General features: G+C 30.4%; 1 protein-coding gene across 1 annotated transcript; it reads left to right on the forward strand.

The window, feature by feature from the left end:
* Window positions 1-4,061: 4,061 nt before the first annotated feature.
* LOC133189435 (receptor-type tyrosine-protein phosphatase mu-like) lies at window positions 4,062-12,086 on the forward strand. The gene is made up of 16 exons (XM_061324807.1): window positions 4,062-4,068; window positions 4,364-4,563; window positions 4,807-4,894; window positions 5,167-5,240; window positions 5,348-5,384; window positions 5,515-5,612; window positions 6,770-6,898; window positions 7,047-7,192; window positions 7,635-7,770; window positions 7,958-8,098; window positions 8,291-8,384; window positions 9,991-10,064; window positions 10,214-10,348; window positions 10,516-10,641; window positions 11,570-11,743; window positions 12,015-12,086. Exons 1-16 carry the CDS (start codon window positions 4,062-4,064, stop codon window positions 12,084-12,086), a joined length of 1,731 nt encoding a protein of 576 aa, XP_061180791.1.
* Window positions 12,087-17,624: the final 5,538 nt, after the last annotated feature.

Consider the following 17,624-nt stretch of genomic DNA (forward strand, 5'->3'; position numbering starts at 1 on the left):
GACGTCTTTATATTAGTGAAAAATTTTCGAACGGGACGTAAAGCAACACTCCTATCTAAAATGCTGAGATAAGCGATGTGGCCCTTAAGCCTCTTGTTTTTAAGTAGCAAAGTCTAGTTAGGCTTTGCACAAAAGATGCACTGATTTTCAAAAATATGTGTCATCAATAACGTACTATTTAACGCACAGAAAAACTTTTAAGTAAGAGTCATTAGACCTCTACTGTTAATCAGATGCATTGCAATTCTTCTATAACAATATATTTCTTTTGCAGATTTAAAATGACGATCTTTGAAACTTATTCATAAACATGCTCAAACTGAAAAAAAAATTGAATCAACTACACAATTTGTATTTTAAAATGAGCATAAAAGAAAACGGTTCATGTTACTGAATTGCATATAATATTTTCCGTAGCCAGCAAAGTTTTGTTACGTTATGTTAAAAAATAAAATCAACTGGAGGATTGGTGTATGTAAATATATAAAGCAATTTATCTGAAAAAGGACACATATTTTGTTCAGAGCATAAATAGGGGAAGGAGCTTGAATAAATAATGCTCGTATTTCTATCTGAGAACATGACTTAGTGTAAATTTAATTCCTTTCCTACTTTCGCCTTAACTTTTTTGTGTGTTTTAATGTCCTAAATATTGATTATTATATAACTAAATATTACATGAATTTACTGCTTAACTTTATGGGTTTGTATTATTGGTAAAAAAAAAAAACATGAGACTGCTGATATTTTACAGGATGCGATTCCAATCATTACGGATCTGATTGTTCACGGGAATGCAGTGTTAACTGTAAAAGACAGACGTGTAACAATGTCACTGGATACTGTACTTATGGATGTAAGAGCGGATTTTATTTAGAAAAGTGTGAACAGAAGTGCAGTACATCATGTCCGTCAACCTGTAACAGATATTCAGGGAATTGTGAGGGCGAATGTCCAGAAGGAAAATATGGAAATACTTGTAATAAAACGTGCAATAAAAATTGTAAAAATGGATGCAGTAAAATCGATGGTTTATGCGATTCTGGATGTGTTGTCGGGAAATATGGAACTGACTGTGTCAGATTTTGTGGTGGGGGATGCGTTTCAGGTTGTTCTCAAAACAATGGAAGTTGTCAATGTAAAACAGGATGGCAGGGTCAAAACTGTGACAGTAAACAAAATTATTACATTCAAAAACTACAGTTATTTAAATATTTGTTCAAGAGTAGACAAAGAATTTGTTACAAACCAAACTTCATACATTTAACCAGTGACGTTCATATAATGCTATTATTCTCTTCATATCAAAACGGAAAAATGAAACCATTCTATTTTATCGAAGTTTATAGTAATCCTCTAGTTAATATTGACAGTTGATCATAGAAAATTTTAATATTTCTGATTGAAATTTACACTCTCTTTTTTTTAAAGGATGTGATTTAAACCATTATGGACATGATTGCTCCAACAAATGTAGTGTAAATTGTAAAAGGCAGACCTGTGACAATGTCAATGGATCCTGCATTGATGGTTGTAGTAGCGGGTTTTATTTAGAAAAGTGTGAACAGAGATGCAGTACAACATGTCTATCGACTTGCAATAAACACTCTGGGGAATGTGAGGGAAAATGTCCAGTTGGTAAATATGGAAATTATTGTAATAAAACATGCAGCCAAACATGTAGAAATGGATGCAATAAAAACAACGGTTCATGTGAGTTTGGATGTATTGTCGGAAAATTTGGAGTTGATTGTCTTCGGTCCTGTGGTAGTGGGTGTATTTCCGGTTGTCATCAAAGCAATGGGAGTTGTAAATGTATAACAGGATGGCAGGGTCAACAATGTGATGGTAAATCAAAAACAAAATAAGTGCAATTTAAATCAAACTTATTTTATGTTTTTGCTAAAAAGGATAATAGTTTACACCTGATATATATACTACTTTATTAATTGCACACGTGCTTATCATATTTATAATCATTTATTGATAAAAACATATTTATTCACAGAATTTCTTTCTTTTTTTTTTTAAATCTAACAATTGGCTTTAACTTTGTGAGTTCTTCGAAGACGATTCAAAACCTTTTTATATTCAAGTATGACCTCTTTAACATATTTTGTATTTACAAAAAAGAATGTAGATCAGATTATTACGGCAAAGAATGTGATCGGCAGTGTAGCTCCAACTGTCTAAACAAAACTTGTTTCTCAAACAATGGGTCGTGTATATGGGGGTGCAAAGGCGACTTTACGGATGAACAATGCAAAATAGGTAAGTTAATTTTTTTTTTAAAATAAATTCAATAATTACAAGAACAAAAGCGGAAAAAAATAAACAAATAATTTCCTGAATTAATTCAATCAAAAGATTTTTTGTATCAAATTAAATACACAGGATAAAAAATTCACAGTTATATATAGGGAAATTTTATCTACCTTTTCAGGTATATTTTGTCTACATACCAATAGGGCATATATATATATATATATATATATATATATATATATATATATATATATATATATATATATATATATATATATATACCTTTTCAAGTATATTGTGTCTACATACCAATGGGCATATATATATATAGAGAGAGAGAGAGAGTAAGGTGACAATCACTTTTTCTATTATGATTATAGTTTTTAACTCTCACGCGAACTTTTCTAACAACCCTCGTACATGTATATATAATTCATAATAGCGAGCACAGCGAGGCGCACGAAGCGCCGCTCGCGTAGCGAGCTCCATTGACAACGTGTACGAACGGAGGAAATTTGGTTGAAATCTGCACATATTTCAAAGAAATTTTTATCGTCCCACGTGAAAATATTCCATACTCCCAATTATTCTTTGCGGTGCATAGCAACATGGTTGCTGAAGCATAGCAACAACTTACTTGATAAAAAAATAAACAACGATTTAATTCAATTTTCATGCCATAATTGCCCACAAAACTATCGTTTGCGTTCTTGGTACACACGACTTTGTATAAGACGTCATAATTTCGTCACTTCAACGACTCGGTTATTTCCGATTTTGTGGGAAATATCCGAGAAGTTAGGTATTTCGATCCCGATGCAAGGGGAGTCTCCAACGTTAGACAATAGATACTTCAATAACGGTTAAAAAAATTATGTACAATACACAGTAAACGCACGATAAAAGTGTAATAAGAAGAATGTAAATGACATTTGAGGAGATGTGTAGAGTTTTTCACCGTCGGGCTTATTACATGACATAAAACATTTTAAAAAAAACAATTAAAACTGACCAATAAACATATCTATAGAACACTGCGTACACATGATAACTGAAAAAAAAAGTTTGTTCTATAGATAACTGATTGGTTCTGACTTGGGCGTCGAATATAATTCCGAAATATTCCTTCCTAATTCATTGCAGAATGTTTTCAGCACGCTGATATTTGTGTTGTTAACTTTTGTTGTATCTACGGAATTACTGTCCCGAATCAAACTGGACATTATCCAGGCATTTTAATTTTCGCCGAACTTTTTACATTTGCTTGGCAACGTACTCTGCGAATTTCGAACCCGAATTAATTGATATGGAGAATGATTGTACGCCAAATAATATAACTGTATTTGGGATTGTTTCCGGTGTAATATAACTATATCCGACGTGATTCAGCAGTTTCAGGGTATACTGGATAGAAATATCACATTCGTGACAACATGAGAAAACTAAATAAAAATGCTACATATTATTTTATATACGAAAAAAGGGACTTTGATTTGGATTAGCATTTACAGCTGCAGCATGCTTATTTTTTTTTCTTGGAAAAAATGTGATATACAGTCAACACACATTTCTTTTTCACTTTCTTTCTTAGCTCTCGCTGTAAGTGACTCGTCATCTTTACCAATAACAGCTATTGGTGCTGGACTGGGAGCTGGAGTATTTGTGTTGTTTATAATAATCATTATTGTCATTTTTCTCAGGTTTGTTTCAAAAACTAGGCTGAAAATTTTATTTTATATAAAAGATTTGTCTAGTAGCATTTTAAGAGAGAGCAATCAAAAGCTGTACAACGAATTATGTATCGTAAGGATTTATTCATTTTTAAATTATTCATTCAATTATGAATTGAAAAAAGCTCTCTTTTTTTTCTTTTTGACACAGACGACAAAAGAATTCGTATTCCAAAGCAGATGCAGTTCTCTTTCGAAAGGAGGGCACCCTCTCTATAGGTTATTTTTTTCCAATTAAAATCATAATTCCTCTGATTATTCAAGGGCTTGCTAAGATTTAGTCCATTTCAAAATTAACTAGTCGTAATAAGTTTGTATTGCTCATTTCGTATTTTTATGATTGCAATCAAGTTCATTTCTCATATCAGAAAACAAGATTCACACTAACATAGAAAACGTTGCCTATCAAATCGAGGACCCAGAAGAAGAGCCACAGATAGAAAACCCAGAGGAGGCGGTGTATTATAATGATCTATCTGTGGCTAAAGATATTGTTGTATCAGACCTACTGAATGTAATCACACAGAGAGAAGCCAAGGGAAAAGAAGGATTCCTTAAGGAATTTAAGGTTATCAATAATTTATCACAAGTATCTTAATTTCAGCTGAGTGAAACTGCAATCATTTTGTAACAAGTAAAGATAATCTAATAATATAAAGGAATATAGGAAAGAAATATTGATTATTGATTTATTCTATTTCCAACAGTTAAATACTGTTTTATATAATATGATATAATATGACATGATTCAATACAACATAACATAATATAATATAATAATACATATTTCATTGCCGAGAAATATATTTAGTCGCTTCCATATGGGGAAAGATTTGATTGTGAAATCGCTAAAACAGAGGAAAACATGCCTAAAAACAGATTCAAAACCACCTTTCCATGTAAGATTGTAATTTTCATTACTTTATTTTAAAGTTAAAGGTATATGCATTTATCAATTAATCATATAATTTCAATGCAATTAGAATTAATTTAAAACTCTAAAACATGATACTGAAACATATATCTATTTCTCTGTGAAAGTTCAAATAATAGAAAAACTTATTTAGAAATCCACTTTTTTTTAAGAAGCGTCTCAGAATGAATTCAAACTTCCAATCATCATTATTTTGCTTCTCATCTACAAATTTTGTTTATTTATGTTTTTTCGTAGATGATCATTCCCGCGTTATTTTAGAAGCTAGTAAGGGCTTTACCTCCGATTACATAAATGCTAACTACATTGAGGTAATTTACAGAACAGAAATTCAGATTTTGGTTAAGATAATGAATTTAAATACATGATGTCTTAAATATACTTGTATTTAACATTTTCAAATACTTTTCATTCTTAGAATCTAGATGAAAAACGGGAATTCATTGCATGTCAAGGTTTGTTGATTTTGAATAAATATGCGAAAAATCTTAAAATACTTGATAATAAATGTTTTTTTTTAGAGAATCTTATACATTGTACCATACTACGGTTATCAAACTTTACATTTTTTTTTCTTTCTTTCAGGCCCACTCAAAAACACTTTAGTTGACCACTGGAGAATGATTTGGCAGGAACATGTAGATTACGTCATCATGTTGACCAACCTTACTGAGGGACCAAAGGTTTGATTAAAGATATACATTATGGTTCGTTTTATACGCTCTACTGTATATGTGAATTAAAATACTCTGTCTCAGTATTATATACATATATTAAAAGTAAAGCATTTCACTCCAATATTGTTCAACTAATCACTCAACTTTCGCTCACTTGTTCACTTGTGCCAAACACTCATTTTTTTAAACAAATTAAAGTCTTTACGATGTCGGTTCGTCTGTCTGTTTCTCTCTTAACTTTTTACGTTTTCAACTTTCCAGCTGATCACAGAACTTAGCCATTCTAATCAAAATCATTGGATAGAGCAAATTTAGACTTGTTCAAATGATGGGTAGCACTTTTTTTACATGTGTAAATGGAGATATATACTAAATAGTCACAATTTGGGTTTGGCCATTTAAACCTCTTTATTAAAGAACCAGTAAATAATGCAAACAAAAGCTATACTCATTTAGTGCAGATTCAAGTTTTATTTTTCTAATTTTGCCCCGAGGCCTTAAATGGAGATACAAGCAGATAAAAGTTTGATGAAATTTTATTTGGAAAAGATCGAATTATTTCCCTCAAGAACAGAGTGCTATAAATAGTATTTTGATACGACAACATTCTCATCTAGTGCAGATTTAAGTTTGTTTAAATAATGCCCACGAGGATAACAAAAGAGGGTAAAAATTTGATCGAGATATATACTGAAAAATATTTCAATTCCGAGAATATAATGACGACAAAAAGTCATAAATGATATTCAAGCATCCAAATTAAAGGAATTTGAAGTTTTCAAATTATGCCTGCCAGGCCTAGAAAAGATAAAACAAATATAAAAATTTTTTCCTACTAAAAAAAACAGCATGGCAACTGTCAGTTGCAATAGGGAATAAAAAAATTTCAAGGAAATATATGGGAGAATCTTTATAACTTTTCATTGAGATTGATATGGCCAACGTTATGAAAGTGAGCATCTTGGTCCGTTAGCCCTTTGTTTTATGTATTTGAATCAATTTTGAAATGAAATTTATTACATGTAATGTAATTTGCTATCATACAATAAACATAAACTGTCAATGTCGAACTTAAATATCATGATCTATATATTTATCAAATTTGGATATCTTTTTTTTTTTTTTTTTTTTTTTTTTTTTTTTTTTTTTTTTGCTAAAAATAGGTGAAATGTCACCAATATTGGCCAGACGAAGGAAAGGAACTGAACATTAATCCATTTTCTGTAACCTTGTTGGAAGAGAAAAAATATTCTCATTTCGTCGAACGAAGAATGACAGTGTACAAAAAGAAGGTATATAAAAAAAACAGTGTTGTAATTTTCAAAATGTAAAATATTCCGTATGAATGTAATACTTGTTAAAAAACAAAGCAGAAATTAACACAAAATGTTTAAATTGTATCATAAAGCAGGAATTGGGTTGACATTTATCTAAAATTAGGTCACTGGGTCAAGGACGGTCGTGCAGTATCACTTCATCCGATGGCCAGACCACGGAACACCAAATCCCTTAAACTTGATTGTATTCCATCGACATTTTCGACACAAGATCATGCCTTCCCATCACCCAATACTTGTCCACTGCAGGTAATCACAGAGTTTATGAATTATTTATCAAGACAGCTATGGGTAATACATTGGCAATATTTTCACTTCCCAAATGTAAACAAGATTCACAAAGATGAAGACCATGTTAGAAGATCATTTATTGAGGATATTTAGGCATAAAATGTCTTGTAGACAAAGAATTTCTTGCAATAATTTCTTGTAAATAGCATACATATCCATGTTTATGCTAATAAAAATTAGCTGAAATGTGTTTAAAAACAAAATGTTTCGTGGATTTTTTTTTTTTGGGGGGGGGGGGGGGGGTATTTTCAGATTATCAAACTAAAATAAGAGAAAAGTAACATTCCTTAGGACAAGAAAGCAAATCATTTGAAAAAGGGAAACTACTTATACTTGCTTTTCTAGTTACTTTCTAATTGCAAGAAAACCACATCAGTTGCATGGTTTCAATTTATTCTAGTGCTGGAATAGGGAGGACGGGTACGTTTATAGCCTTTGACGTTTTGTCGAGGTATGGCAAGGACGAGGGTAAGGTCAATGTCATAGAGTATGTCAAGGCAATGCGTAAAGACAGGATGACAATGATTCAAAATGTGGTAAGTTGCATACATTGCAATTTATTAATTATAAGTTTTCTGTTGACAAAACTCGACCAAACTTTTAATAATTGAGAGAAATGGTGATTGCCAGAAAGAATCTCATTCATTTCAAAGACATCATAAAATGTACAACTTTTGTTAACTAAAAAGCCAATATACATTTTACAAATAAAATTGTTTATAGAACCAATATGTGTTTCTGTACCATGTACTGTACGAGTTCTTCAGAAGAAAAACGCATTATAAAAAGAGAGAAAAATTTCTCAGTCAATATGGAGATATGAACAAAGCTGATAACCAGAAACAGATAACAAACGAATTCAATGTAAGCATCTACATAGTATATAAATGAGGTTCACATATTTTCTATGATATCTCGATAAAGAAAACTTGAAAAAGTATTTTGTCAACTGTGAAAGGTGAAAAAAAGCAAATATAAAAAAGACTTTGATAAAATGATAAATTGTGCAAGATTGAAATAAATCGAATTAATCTATCAAACTTAACATTTCTACAGGAACTGATAAGTTTAAAACCAAGAAATGTTGCCCAAGATTTCAAGAGTGGAAAGGCGTTTTCAGAACTGAACTTTTCCAAATCAGTTTTACCAGGTATCTAAGACCTGAAACTTTTTTTTTGACTTCCAAATATTTAAACATGTAAACTTATCTTTTTTTTTTTAGTTCATCTGGGCCAAAGGCTCAAGTGAGGTTTTCTGATCCAAGAGTGTCCGGCGACAATCTGTCGTGTGCCGTCTGTAAACTTTTCACATTTTCGACTTCTTCTCAAGAACCACCCAAGGCCAATTTCAACCAAACTTGCCACAAAGCATCCTTGTATGAAGGGGATTTAAGTTTGCTCAAAGAAAGTGTCGCGACCTCTTTCAGGAGAGATAATTAAGAATTCGTGAAAATTTGGTGGCATCATTTAAAAATCTTCTTCTCAAGAACCAACGGGCATGAAAAGATGAAAAAGATTCTTCACATAATTTAGATTCAAGTTTGTTCATATCATAACCCCCGGGATTAGGGCGGGGCCACAAGAGGTGGTCGAAGTTTTACGTGGGAATATATAGGAAATGACTATAAAAATCTTCTTCTTGAGAACAGCAAAGCCATGATTAGTTATATTATAATAGAAGTATCCTCAGGTAGTGTAAATTCCAATTTGTTCCAATCATGGACCCCCCCCCCCCACCTGGGGGTAGGGTAGGGCTGGAACAGGGGGTCAAAGTTTGCCATATGAATATGTAGGAAATATCTTTAAGAATCGTCTTTTCAAGAACAGCTAAGCCATTACTAGTCATATTAATGCAGAAGTATCCTCAGGTAGTGTAGATTCAAGTTTTTCAAATCATGACCCCCGGGGGTAGGGCGGAGCCAAAAACATCTGTAAATCTTAAGAAGATTGAGGCACCCAGTTCTTATCTATCAAGGAGAAGGGGAGAAACATGGTGCATTTAGAATCTTACCAAGTCCCCGTCTCTAGGTAAGAGAAAATGTAAGTACTGTTTGATATACTCTCAGAGAGAGATGTCTTCATCATTCTAATCATTTACTCAGAGTAAAAGGAAAACATATAAATCCCCTGTTAGAACCTGGTTATACACGTTACGTATGAAATATCTTTAAAATCATCTTCTCAAGAAGAACTAAGCCATTATTAGTCAAATTTATACAGAAGCAACTTTAGATATTGTATAATCAAGTTTGTTCAAATGATGACCCCAGGGTGGGGAGGGGGGCACAACAGAGGATCAAATATATAGAATCATCCTTAAGCAGTGTAGATTCGAATTTGTTCAAATTATGGGTGGGTAAAGTGGGGCCACAATGAGCAATCAGAATTTTACACAGGAAAACATAGGGGAAAAATCTTTAAAATTCTTCTTTTTAAGAACAGCAAAGCCATGATTGGCAACATTGATCTGGAAACATCCTGAGGTAGTGTAATTTAAAGTTCCAGCCCCGTTCAATACTGAACTTATTTCTGCTTTTTTCTAGTCAATGTACTCAGGTGAGCAATAATTTTTTTTTTTTTTGGGGGGGGGGATGGGGGTGGGGTGGGGGGGGGGTGAAATTAAGAATGTTGTTTTTTGTGCAACAATATACTGCAAAGCATCACAAAGACAATGGTTTACATTGCATTTTGCTATTAAATTGAAGTAGACTAATTTTGTCTAATATTTTTTTATAACGTTTTTAATTATAATTTCAGTTGAGCAATATCTAGTATATTTGACATCCCACGTTCCAGGCCGACAATGTTATTACAATGCAGTGAATGTTTCTGTATGTATAAAAGTTCTTCAAGTTTAAATATTTGTTATCAAAATGCTAAATTTCTATGTGTGACACATATATTATTTGATAAGTTAAACGTTTTGTGCACAATTGTAGTTCCTGTAGATTACCATTTTCTTTTAATTCTTTAAATATAGTCGTTCACCCGATCTGATGAATTTTTGTCTGCTCAATTTCCGGTGCCTGGAGCTGCCGTAGATCTTGTTCGTCTGCTAATTGATCAGGAATCAGCATTTTTGATTTCACTGAACCCTTTTTCAGAGGTTGAAGAGGTTATGACAAACACAATCATCAGACCATTATTGCATTCTCATAGAAATAAACTATCTTTTGCATATTTATTAGATTTAATTATGCAACATTGTCTCTTTATTGCTATACATTTATAAACAATCTAAATATTTTGATTTTTCAAACCTTCTACATGTATTTGTTTAAGCTACAAAGCTGGGTTGAGGAAAAAGTAAATCCCCTCAAACTTAGTCCTTATATAATCACTAAGGGTACACAAGAAGTATTGTCCGGGGAGATAAGAAAGACAAATATAACAATCACAACAAAGAAGGTCAGTTTCCTTTCTTGTAGACGAAAACACCATATTTTTCATTATGATTAATATTTTTAGATATTTTCATTCAACATTTCCTAAATGTTGTATTAAGAAAAATAATCTACAAAAGAAACTTCACAATTTGGGTTTCACATTCTTTGCATAATTAAAATTGTTTATTTTTTTCAATTAAATGTATAATTTTTCTTTAACAAACTATTTTTTTCTTTTTAAACTTTCGTTTATATTTCTACTGCAAATAAGGAAACCCGTGAAGTAAAGATATTTGAATGCCTGAACTGGAGTTCCAGTGATGCACTTCCGATGGAAACCTCTGTTTTAACAACGCTCATCAAACAGTTCAGCCTTTATCGCAAATCTCATTTAAAGGGATGTGTAACTGTCATATCGAAGTGTGTACTTAATTTCTTTTTCAAGCTACATCTTTTACATTTGTTTGAATAGTTGTGTCATACTTTGAGAAAAGGGGAGAAATGTGTATTCTGAGCAATAAAATTTAATTTGGGAACTTATTCAGTGATATCGTTACTGTTAAATAATCTTTTCTAAGCACAAAGTATTCATGGTTCCCTTGGCGAAAAAATATTGTATTGATATTAGACCTGTGACTGAAATATATCACCAGTGACATGCTTTTGTCACTTAAGTCAGAAAATACCAAATTAATATGGGAATGGTGTTGTTCATCATCCATGAAACTTCTTTGACTTGTCTTATTCTAGCAACCAACTCATTCAAATATTAAGATTACTCTGCCTGACTAGATTATAGTGTTTTGACCCTCTGAACGCACAACAGTGAAATACAATTTAAACACAATGATTCGATGCGAAGAATCCTTTTCTATTATTGATAAAAACCCACATTAGTTGAAAGAAATGTACAAACAGTTTCTAATAAACTCTAATCTAATATTTCAAAGAAATCATTGCCAAACGTGCTCTATATTTTCTGTAAAAGGGATGGTGCGACATGTTGTGGAGTATTTTGCGCTGTGTATAACGCCATAGAACAGCTACAACAGGACGAGGAGGTGGACATATTTACTATTGTTCAGCAATTACAATGTCGAAGACCCGAAATGATATCAACAAAGGTACATATTAAGGCATTTTATTCTAGTGTTTCCATAAATATACCTTTACTCTTACTGTCATGCAAATAGTTAATATGACTCTAGTTTTATAACTGATATAAAGAAAGGGAGTTATTTAAGATTTTTTTTTTCTTTTGCATAAATAAACATTTGTTTGTCACTGAGAAATCATATATTGCAAAACTTATTAGTATAAGATTCGAAAAAAAAGGTTTTACATTCAAATAAAAACATCGAGGACAGACATTTAATCTCAGTTTTTGTATTTCAGGAAGAATATGAATTTTGTTTCAAAGCAGTTTCTGACTTTCTGAATACAGAGAGTGTATATGCCAACACATAAATTGAATTCATCCTTGAAGATATCTTAAACAGCTACTCAGACGATTTTTCGCAACCAGTATAAATAGTATTGTCAAAATTATGTGTAAACATATATTAAACCTTGAAAATTACAGGATAATATATTTATATTTTAGTTTAGAGATACATGCATGTATGTTTATGTATTGTTTTTAAAGCATATATACCCAGGTAGCACAAAACATTTTCAAAACATTTTATTGCAGTTATAAAAATGTTTTTTCAAAACATTTCAGAGTAAACATTTTTAAAATGTTTTAAAAACATTTTTCTTTCCCATTGTAACATTTTAAAAACATTTTAAAAATGTTTTAAAAAAGGTTAAAGTAAAATCTTTAAGGAACATTTCCAGAAAATGTTTTTGAAATGTTTTAAAAATGATTCCAAAGGTATGTCTTCTTTACATATATCAAACAGTTTCTTATTACGTTATAAAAATGTTTTTAAAACCTGAAATAAAACATTCCTCTTCTACATATATGAAACATAGTAATGTTACGTTTTCAAAACATTTCGAAAGAACGTTGTCAAAATGTTTTTAAAACATTCTCAATATTGCTTAGAGTTTAATATTTAAATGTTTCAGTGTTGGTCGTGAAAATGTTTTTAAAACATTGAACAAAACGTTTTCTCCTCCTACAACTGAAACATTTTATTTATAATTTATGCAACATTCTATAGAAACATTTTCAAAATGTTTTCAAAAAGGTTAAAGTAAAATCTTTAAGGAACATTTCTAGAAAATGTTTTTGAAACGTTTTAAAAATGATTCCAAAGGTATTCTTGTTTGCATATATTAAACAGTTTCTTATAACGTTATAAAAATGTTTTTAAAACCTGAAATAAAACATTCCTCTTCTACATATATGAAACATAGTAATGTTACGTTTTCAAAACATTTCGAAAGAACGTTGTCAAAATGTTTTTAAAACATTCTCAATATTGCTTAGAGTTTAATATTTAAATGTTTCAGTGTTGGTCGTGAAAATGTTTTTAAAACATTGACAAAACGTTTTCTCCTCCTACAACTGAAACATTTTATTTATAATTTATGCAACATTCTATAGAAACATTTTCAAAATGTTTTTAAAACATTTATATCATTGTTAATATTAATGATTTGTTTATTTTCAAAGTATGTTGTAAAAATGTTTTTAGAACATTGACTATAACGTTTATCCTTTTAAGGACTAAAACATTTTATTTAGCATTGATGCAATATTTTGTAATGTAATTTCCAAAATGTTTTAAAAATATTCATGACTAACCCAATTTTTTCCCGAGAAAAAATATTATCCCTGTATTTTTCTTTCTTTTTTCAAAAATTCTTATTGAGTTGACAGACATGTAATCAATACAAAGTTCACTGAATAAAGTAAAGGTACTTTAATTTAAAAAAAAAGAAAAAATAATAAGCAAACAGTTTACAATAATTAACACAGCCTGATTTTTGACGTCGATCTTGTCTGTTTGCATCATATTTCTTTAACTCCAAGACAGCAGATTAGGAGTGGCTACACTGGTCAGTTTCAGTGTCATGATAACCTTGTTATGCAATTCTCCTGCTGGGCAGCGCGTTAGAGAGTATAGTGGTTTGCAGCTTATCTATGCCAAAATTTGAATTCTGGTAAACAGGATGTGTACGTTTTCTTGTTGCTGATTTTCAAACAAGATTTTTGCATCATATAAGCCAGAATTAGCGCTGGATTATTAACACCTGCTTTGTGAGTATAATTTCTTCAGAGATTTCAAAAGATAATTTTTTTAAAGTGACTCTTCTGTTACCAGTACATCATTTTATTTCTGAATACATGTATACATATGAGTAGCAGAACAAAGCTATTATGTATTTGAATTTGAATACTTTAGAAAACAACAAATATGCCTCCTTGTCTTATGTTGATCAAAATTCAAAATATCTTATTATTGAAACATGAAATCATATTGCAGTTAGATGACAGTTCCATCAACAGACTTGAATTTCATTCAAATAGCCACATTTGAAAGAACCGCCTCTAGCTGATAAAGGCATGTTTTTGTACGTAAATATCATTGCTCTTCAATAATATTATTGTGTTTTAGTTATGAACATGCAACAACTCTAATTCTTTTCATTAATGCAAATGGAAAATTTTATGTGATTTTATTATTTAAAAAAATGTTCGTGTACATTTTCATTATTTAAAGATCTGATGTAGACGGATGACTTTAACACTGTTGCCTCTATGTTTACAGGTTCTGCTTTACAGAAAAGAGCTTCTTGTTCAATTCTTTCCTAGGACAGACTTCTTGTGAACTTTATTAATGTGTGCGATTCCATTTACATAATAGGTAGCTGATCCGTCGCTCTGTGGAACCTACACGTGTACATGTAGATACAAGCTTTTTGCGGGATCGTATATGATAACAGTGATCTATAGGCCTGTTTATTCTTTCTAGTTGGAAGGATTTATGTGATTCTGCTGTTTTTAAATTCAAAGAATGGATTTTTTCCTTTAAAAATATCTGTTGGATTAAAACAGAATAACTCAAAACTTGTACTGGAAATAGAACTTAAATATGTGTTTCATATTAAATAAGGATTTGTATTAAAATTTGTAAAAAGTGAATTCATTCAGATGTGATTAATTAATTAAGCTGGAATGTATGAAAAGCGCTTTGAAAAATCATACAAATGATGTTGATATCATTTAATGAAAACGTTAAGTGACATTTTAGGAAAGAGATGTCATTGCGACATTAGGGTAAAATGTTTTGAAAACGTTTTAAAAACCATACAAAATCACGTGACTAAAACATTTTCAAAAATGTTTTCATAACATTTTAATAAAATGTTCTGATAACATTTGCTGAAACATTATGCTAAAATGTTTTAAAAACGTTTAAAAAACCATACAAAATCACGTGATTAAAACATTTTTGAAAATGTTTTCATAACATTTTAATAAAATGTTCTGATAACATTTGCTGAAACATTATGCTAAAATGTTTTAAAAACGTTTAAAAAAACCATACAAAATCACGTGATTAAAACATTTTTGAAAATGTTTTCGTAACATTTTAATAAAATGTTCTGATAACATTTGCTGAAACATTATGCTAAAATGTTTTAAAAACGTTTAAAAAACCATACAAAATCACGTGATTAAAACATTTTTGAAATGTTTTCGTAACATTTTGAAAATGTTTTAAAAACATTTTTAAAATGTTTTTGTGCTAGCTGGGTATATATATATTTTTAATATTTGTCATATGTTTAATCAAAGCTTTCTTGCAAAGATAATTCTAGCCACGTGATAAATAAAAATGTATTTATTAACAATTTTAATCTCACCTGAGCCACAGGCTCGGGTGAGCTTTTCTGGAAAAAAAAGTGTTCGGCGTCTCTGTCGTATGTCATCTGCCGCGTGTTCACTTGGTTAAAGGATTTCATGTTTGTTTTAATGAGGGTCCACAACGTTATTCAATGGTAGATAATTAATAAAATTCAGTGGGGTTTTAAATTTCTTCTCAAGAACTTCCGGGACAGTAGAGATGAAACTGATGTTATATTTTCTTACATAATGATAAATCAAGAGTTTACAAATCATTGTCCCTGGAGGTAGGGTAGGGCAACAACGTAGAGAATTTTAACATTGGAATAAAAATGAAAATTTTCAACAATAGTTTTCTCTTAAAAACAGCAGAACCACGATTAGTCATAAAAATATGCAAGTATTCACAGAAATTGTTTTTTTTTTCAAATCATAGTTCCCGGGTCACAATATGGAATCAATATAATTGTACATGGGAATGTAGATAGATAAAGAAAAAAAATATAAATAATATAATATTTTTTATAGAAAATTCGGACCAAGCATAGTCTACATTGAAGCTTCCTCGGGTAATGTTGATTCATATTTGTTTAAAGGATAATGCCCTAGTAGGTGATCAAACATATAGAAAAAAAATATCTTTTAAATCTTCTTCTTAGCAACAGCAGAACCATTATTCGTCATTTTAATGTTTAAGCATCATTCGATTAATTGCAACCGCAAAGTAAGTGGTGAACATTTTACACGATATTATTAACAAAATTGATCAGAAAAAGTATCATGAATCAGAGCAGTGCAACACTGCTTGCTTTTAAATGCAAATATTGTTGTGTTGATTTTATCAGGCATAATAGTCATTGGGATTAAAATGGGGCTAAAACTAGGGATAAACATTTTGATAATGCATAATGTATACCAGGAAATAAAATATCCGGAACACCAAATCCATTTTATCATTTTGATATTGAAGAAACTTCGTTATTTGATAATGCAAGATCATTTTTGTCACAATCCCTTGGGCTACAATAAAAGTTCATAGCTTTCTTTATGTGAATGAAGAAAAAGAAATTTAAAATCTTCTGAAGAACTGCAGGACCAAAGAGTATCAGGTGAGCAATGTAGTCCTTTCGACCCTATGTTGTTTTATAAGGATATTTCAAATTTCTTGAGCCAAATACTTATTTTTCTTTTTTTTTAAATATGGATTATAAATACGTTTATTACCCCCTGTATGTAATTATTTTTTTGTCCAATCATCTCTTAGGAGACTGTTTACCAACTTTGTTTGCTTTGAAGAATGATGCATTTTGATTTCATGTTTATTCTATATACATTACATTTACTTAGATTTTCTATGTCTTTATAACAATGATATTCAATGTAAAAAAACAAAAAACAAACAAAAACAAACAAACAAACAAAAACAAAAAACAACAAAACAAAACAAAACAAAACAAAAACACAAAAAAAACTAACAAACAAACAGAAACAGAAAACAGAAAAAAAAAATCATAATTCTTTAATCATCGTTTTTTAATTTTTTCCCCTTTAATTTGCTTACATTTTTTCTTTTATTCCCAGATTAATTAATAGTAAAATAACGCATTCGTTTAGTGCTTGTACTGTAATCTATATACTCTATATAGTCAAACTGTGAACGTCCGTGAAAACTTTTTTTCTTAGTCGAAATTTGTTTTTATTTTTTTCTTTCTGTAAACCTGATATATGTAAGACTGAAAAAAATGTGAATGATTTTACAATTTATCAGTGAACTTATACCAAAAATGCTACTTGAGGTGTACATATTTCAGCATTTTACAAACCGTAGTGATATAATTTATAAATATAATACATCACTCATACAATAGCTGGGATTGTACAAAAAAATTTAGAAAAAAATAATAATAAAACAAACATAAATTACTTTTTAAAGGGAAATCAGTCTCTGTTGTTACTTGGACATTTTACTCCTTAAGAAACATTTTTTTCATAATTTGTTTAAAAATTTTAGAATACAAGTATCAAATATTTAGTGAGAAGCAATCACATTTGGCATAACTACTTGTGTCACATTAATTTATTTTTCAAGTGACAGTCATCACATATATAAGAATAATTAATTCGCCATTTTTCCCTATAAAATTTCATATCCTTGATTTCAGAGTCCACTTTGTTTTGTATTATTTCTTTTTGTCTTTATTAAA

Source organism: Saccostrea echinata, unplaced genomic scaffold (genome assembly GCF_033153115.1).
Source record: "Saccostrea echinata isolate AGI-Se365-2 ecotype Australia unplaced genomic scaffold, CSIRO_AGI_Sech_v1 ptg000018l, whole genome shotgun sequence".
In the NCBI taxonomy this organism is placed as follows: domain Eukaryota; kingdom Metazoa; phylum Mollusca; class Bivalvia; order Ostreida; family Ostreidae; genus Saccostrea; species Saccostrea echinata.

Bases quoted from the DNA above. Each gene is read 5' to 3' on its own strand.
- LOC133189435 (XM_061324807.1), top strand. The intron at 7,193-7,634 runs GTAATCACAGAG...AATTTATTCTAG, and splicing joins CCAATACTTGTCCACTGCAG to TGCTGGAATAGGGAGGACGG. The intron at 8,099-8,290 runs GTAAGCATCTAC...ACATTTCTACAG, and splicing joins AGATAACAAACGAATTCAAT to GAACTGATAAGTTTAAAACC.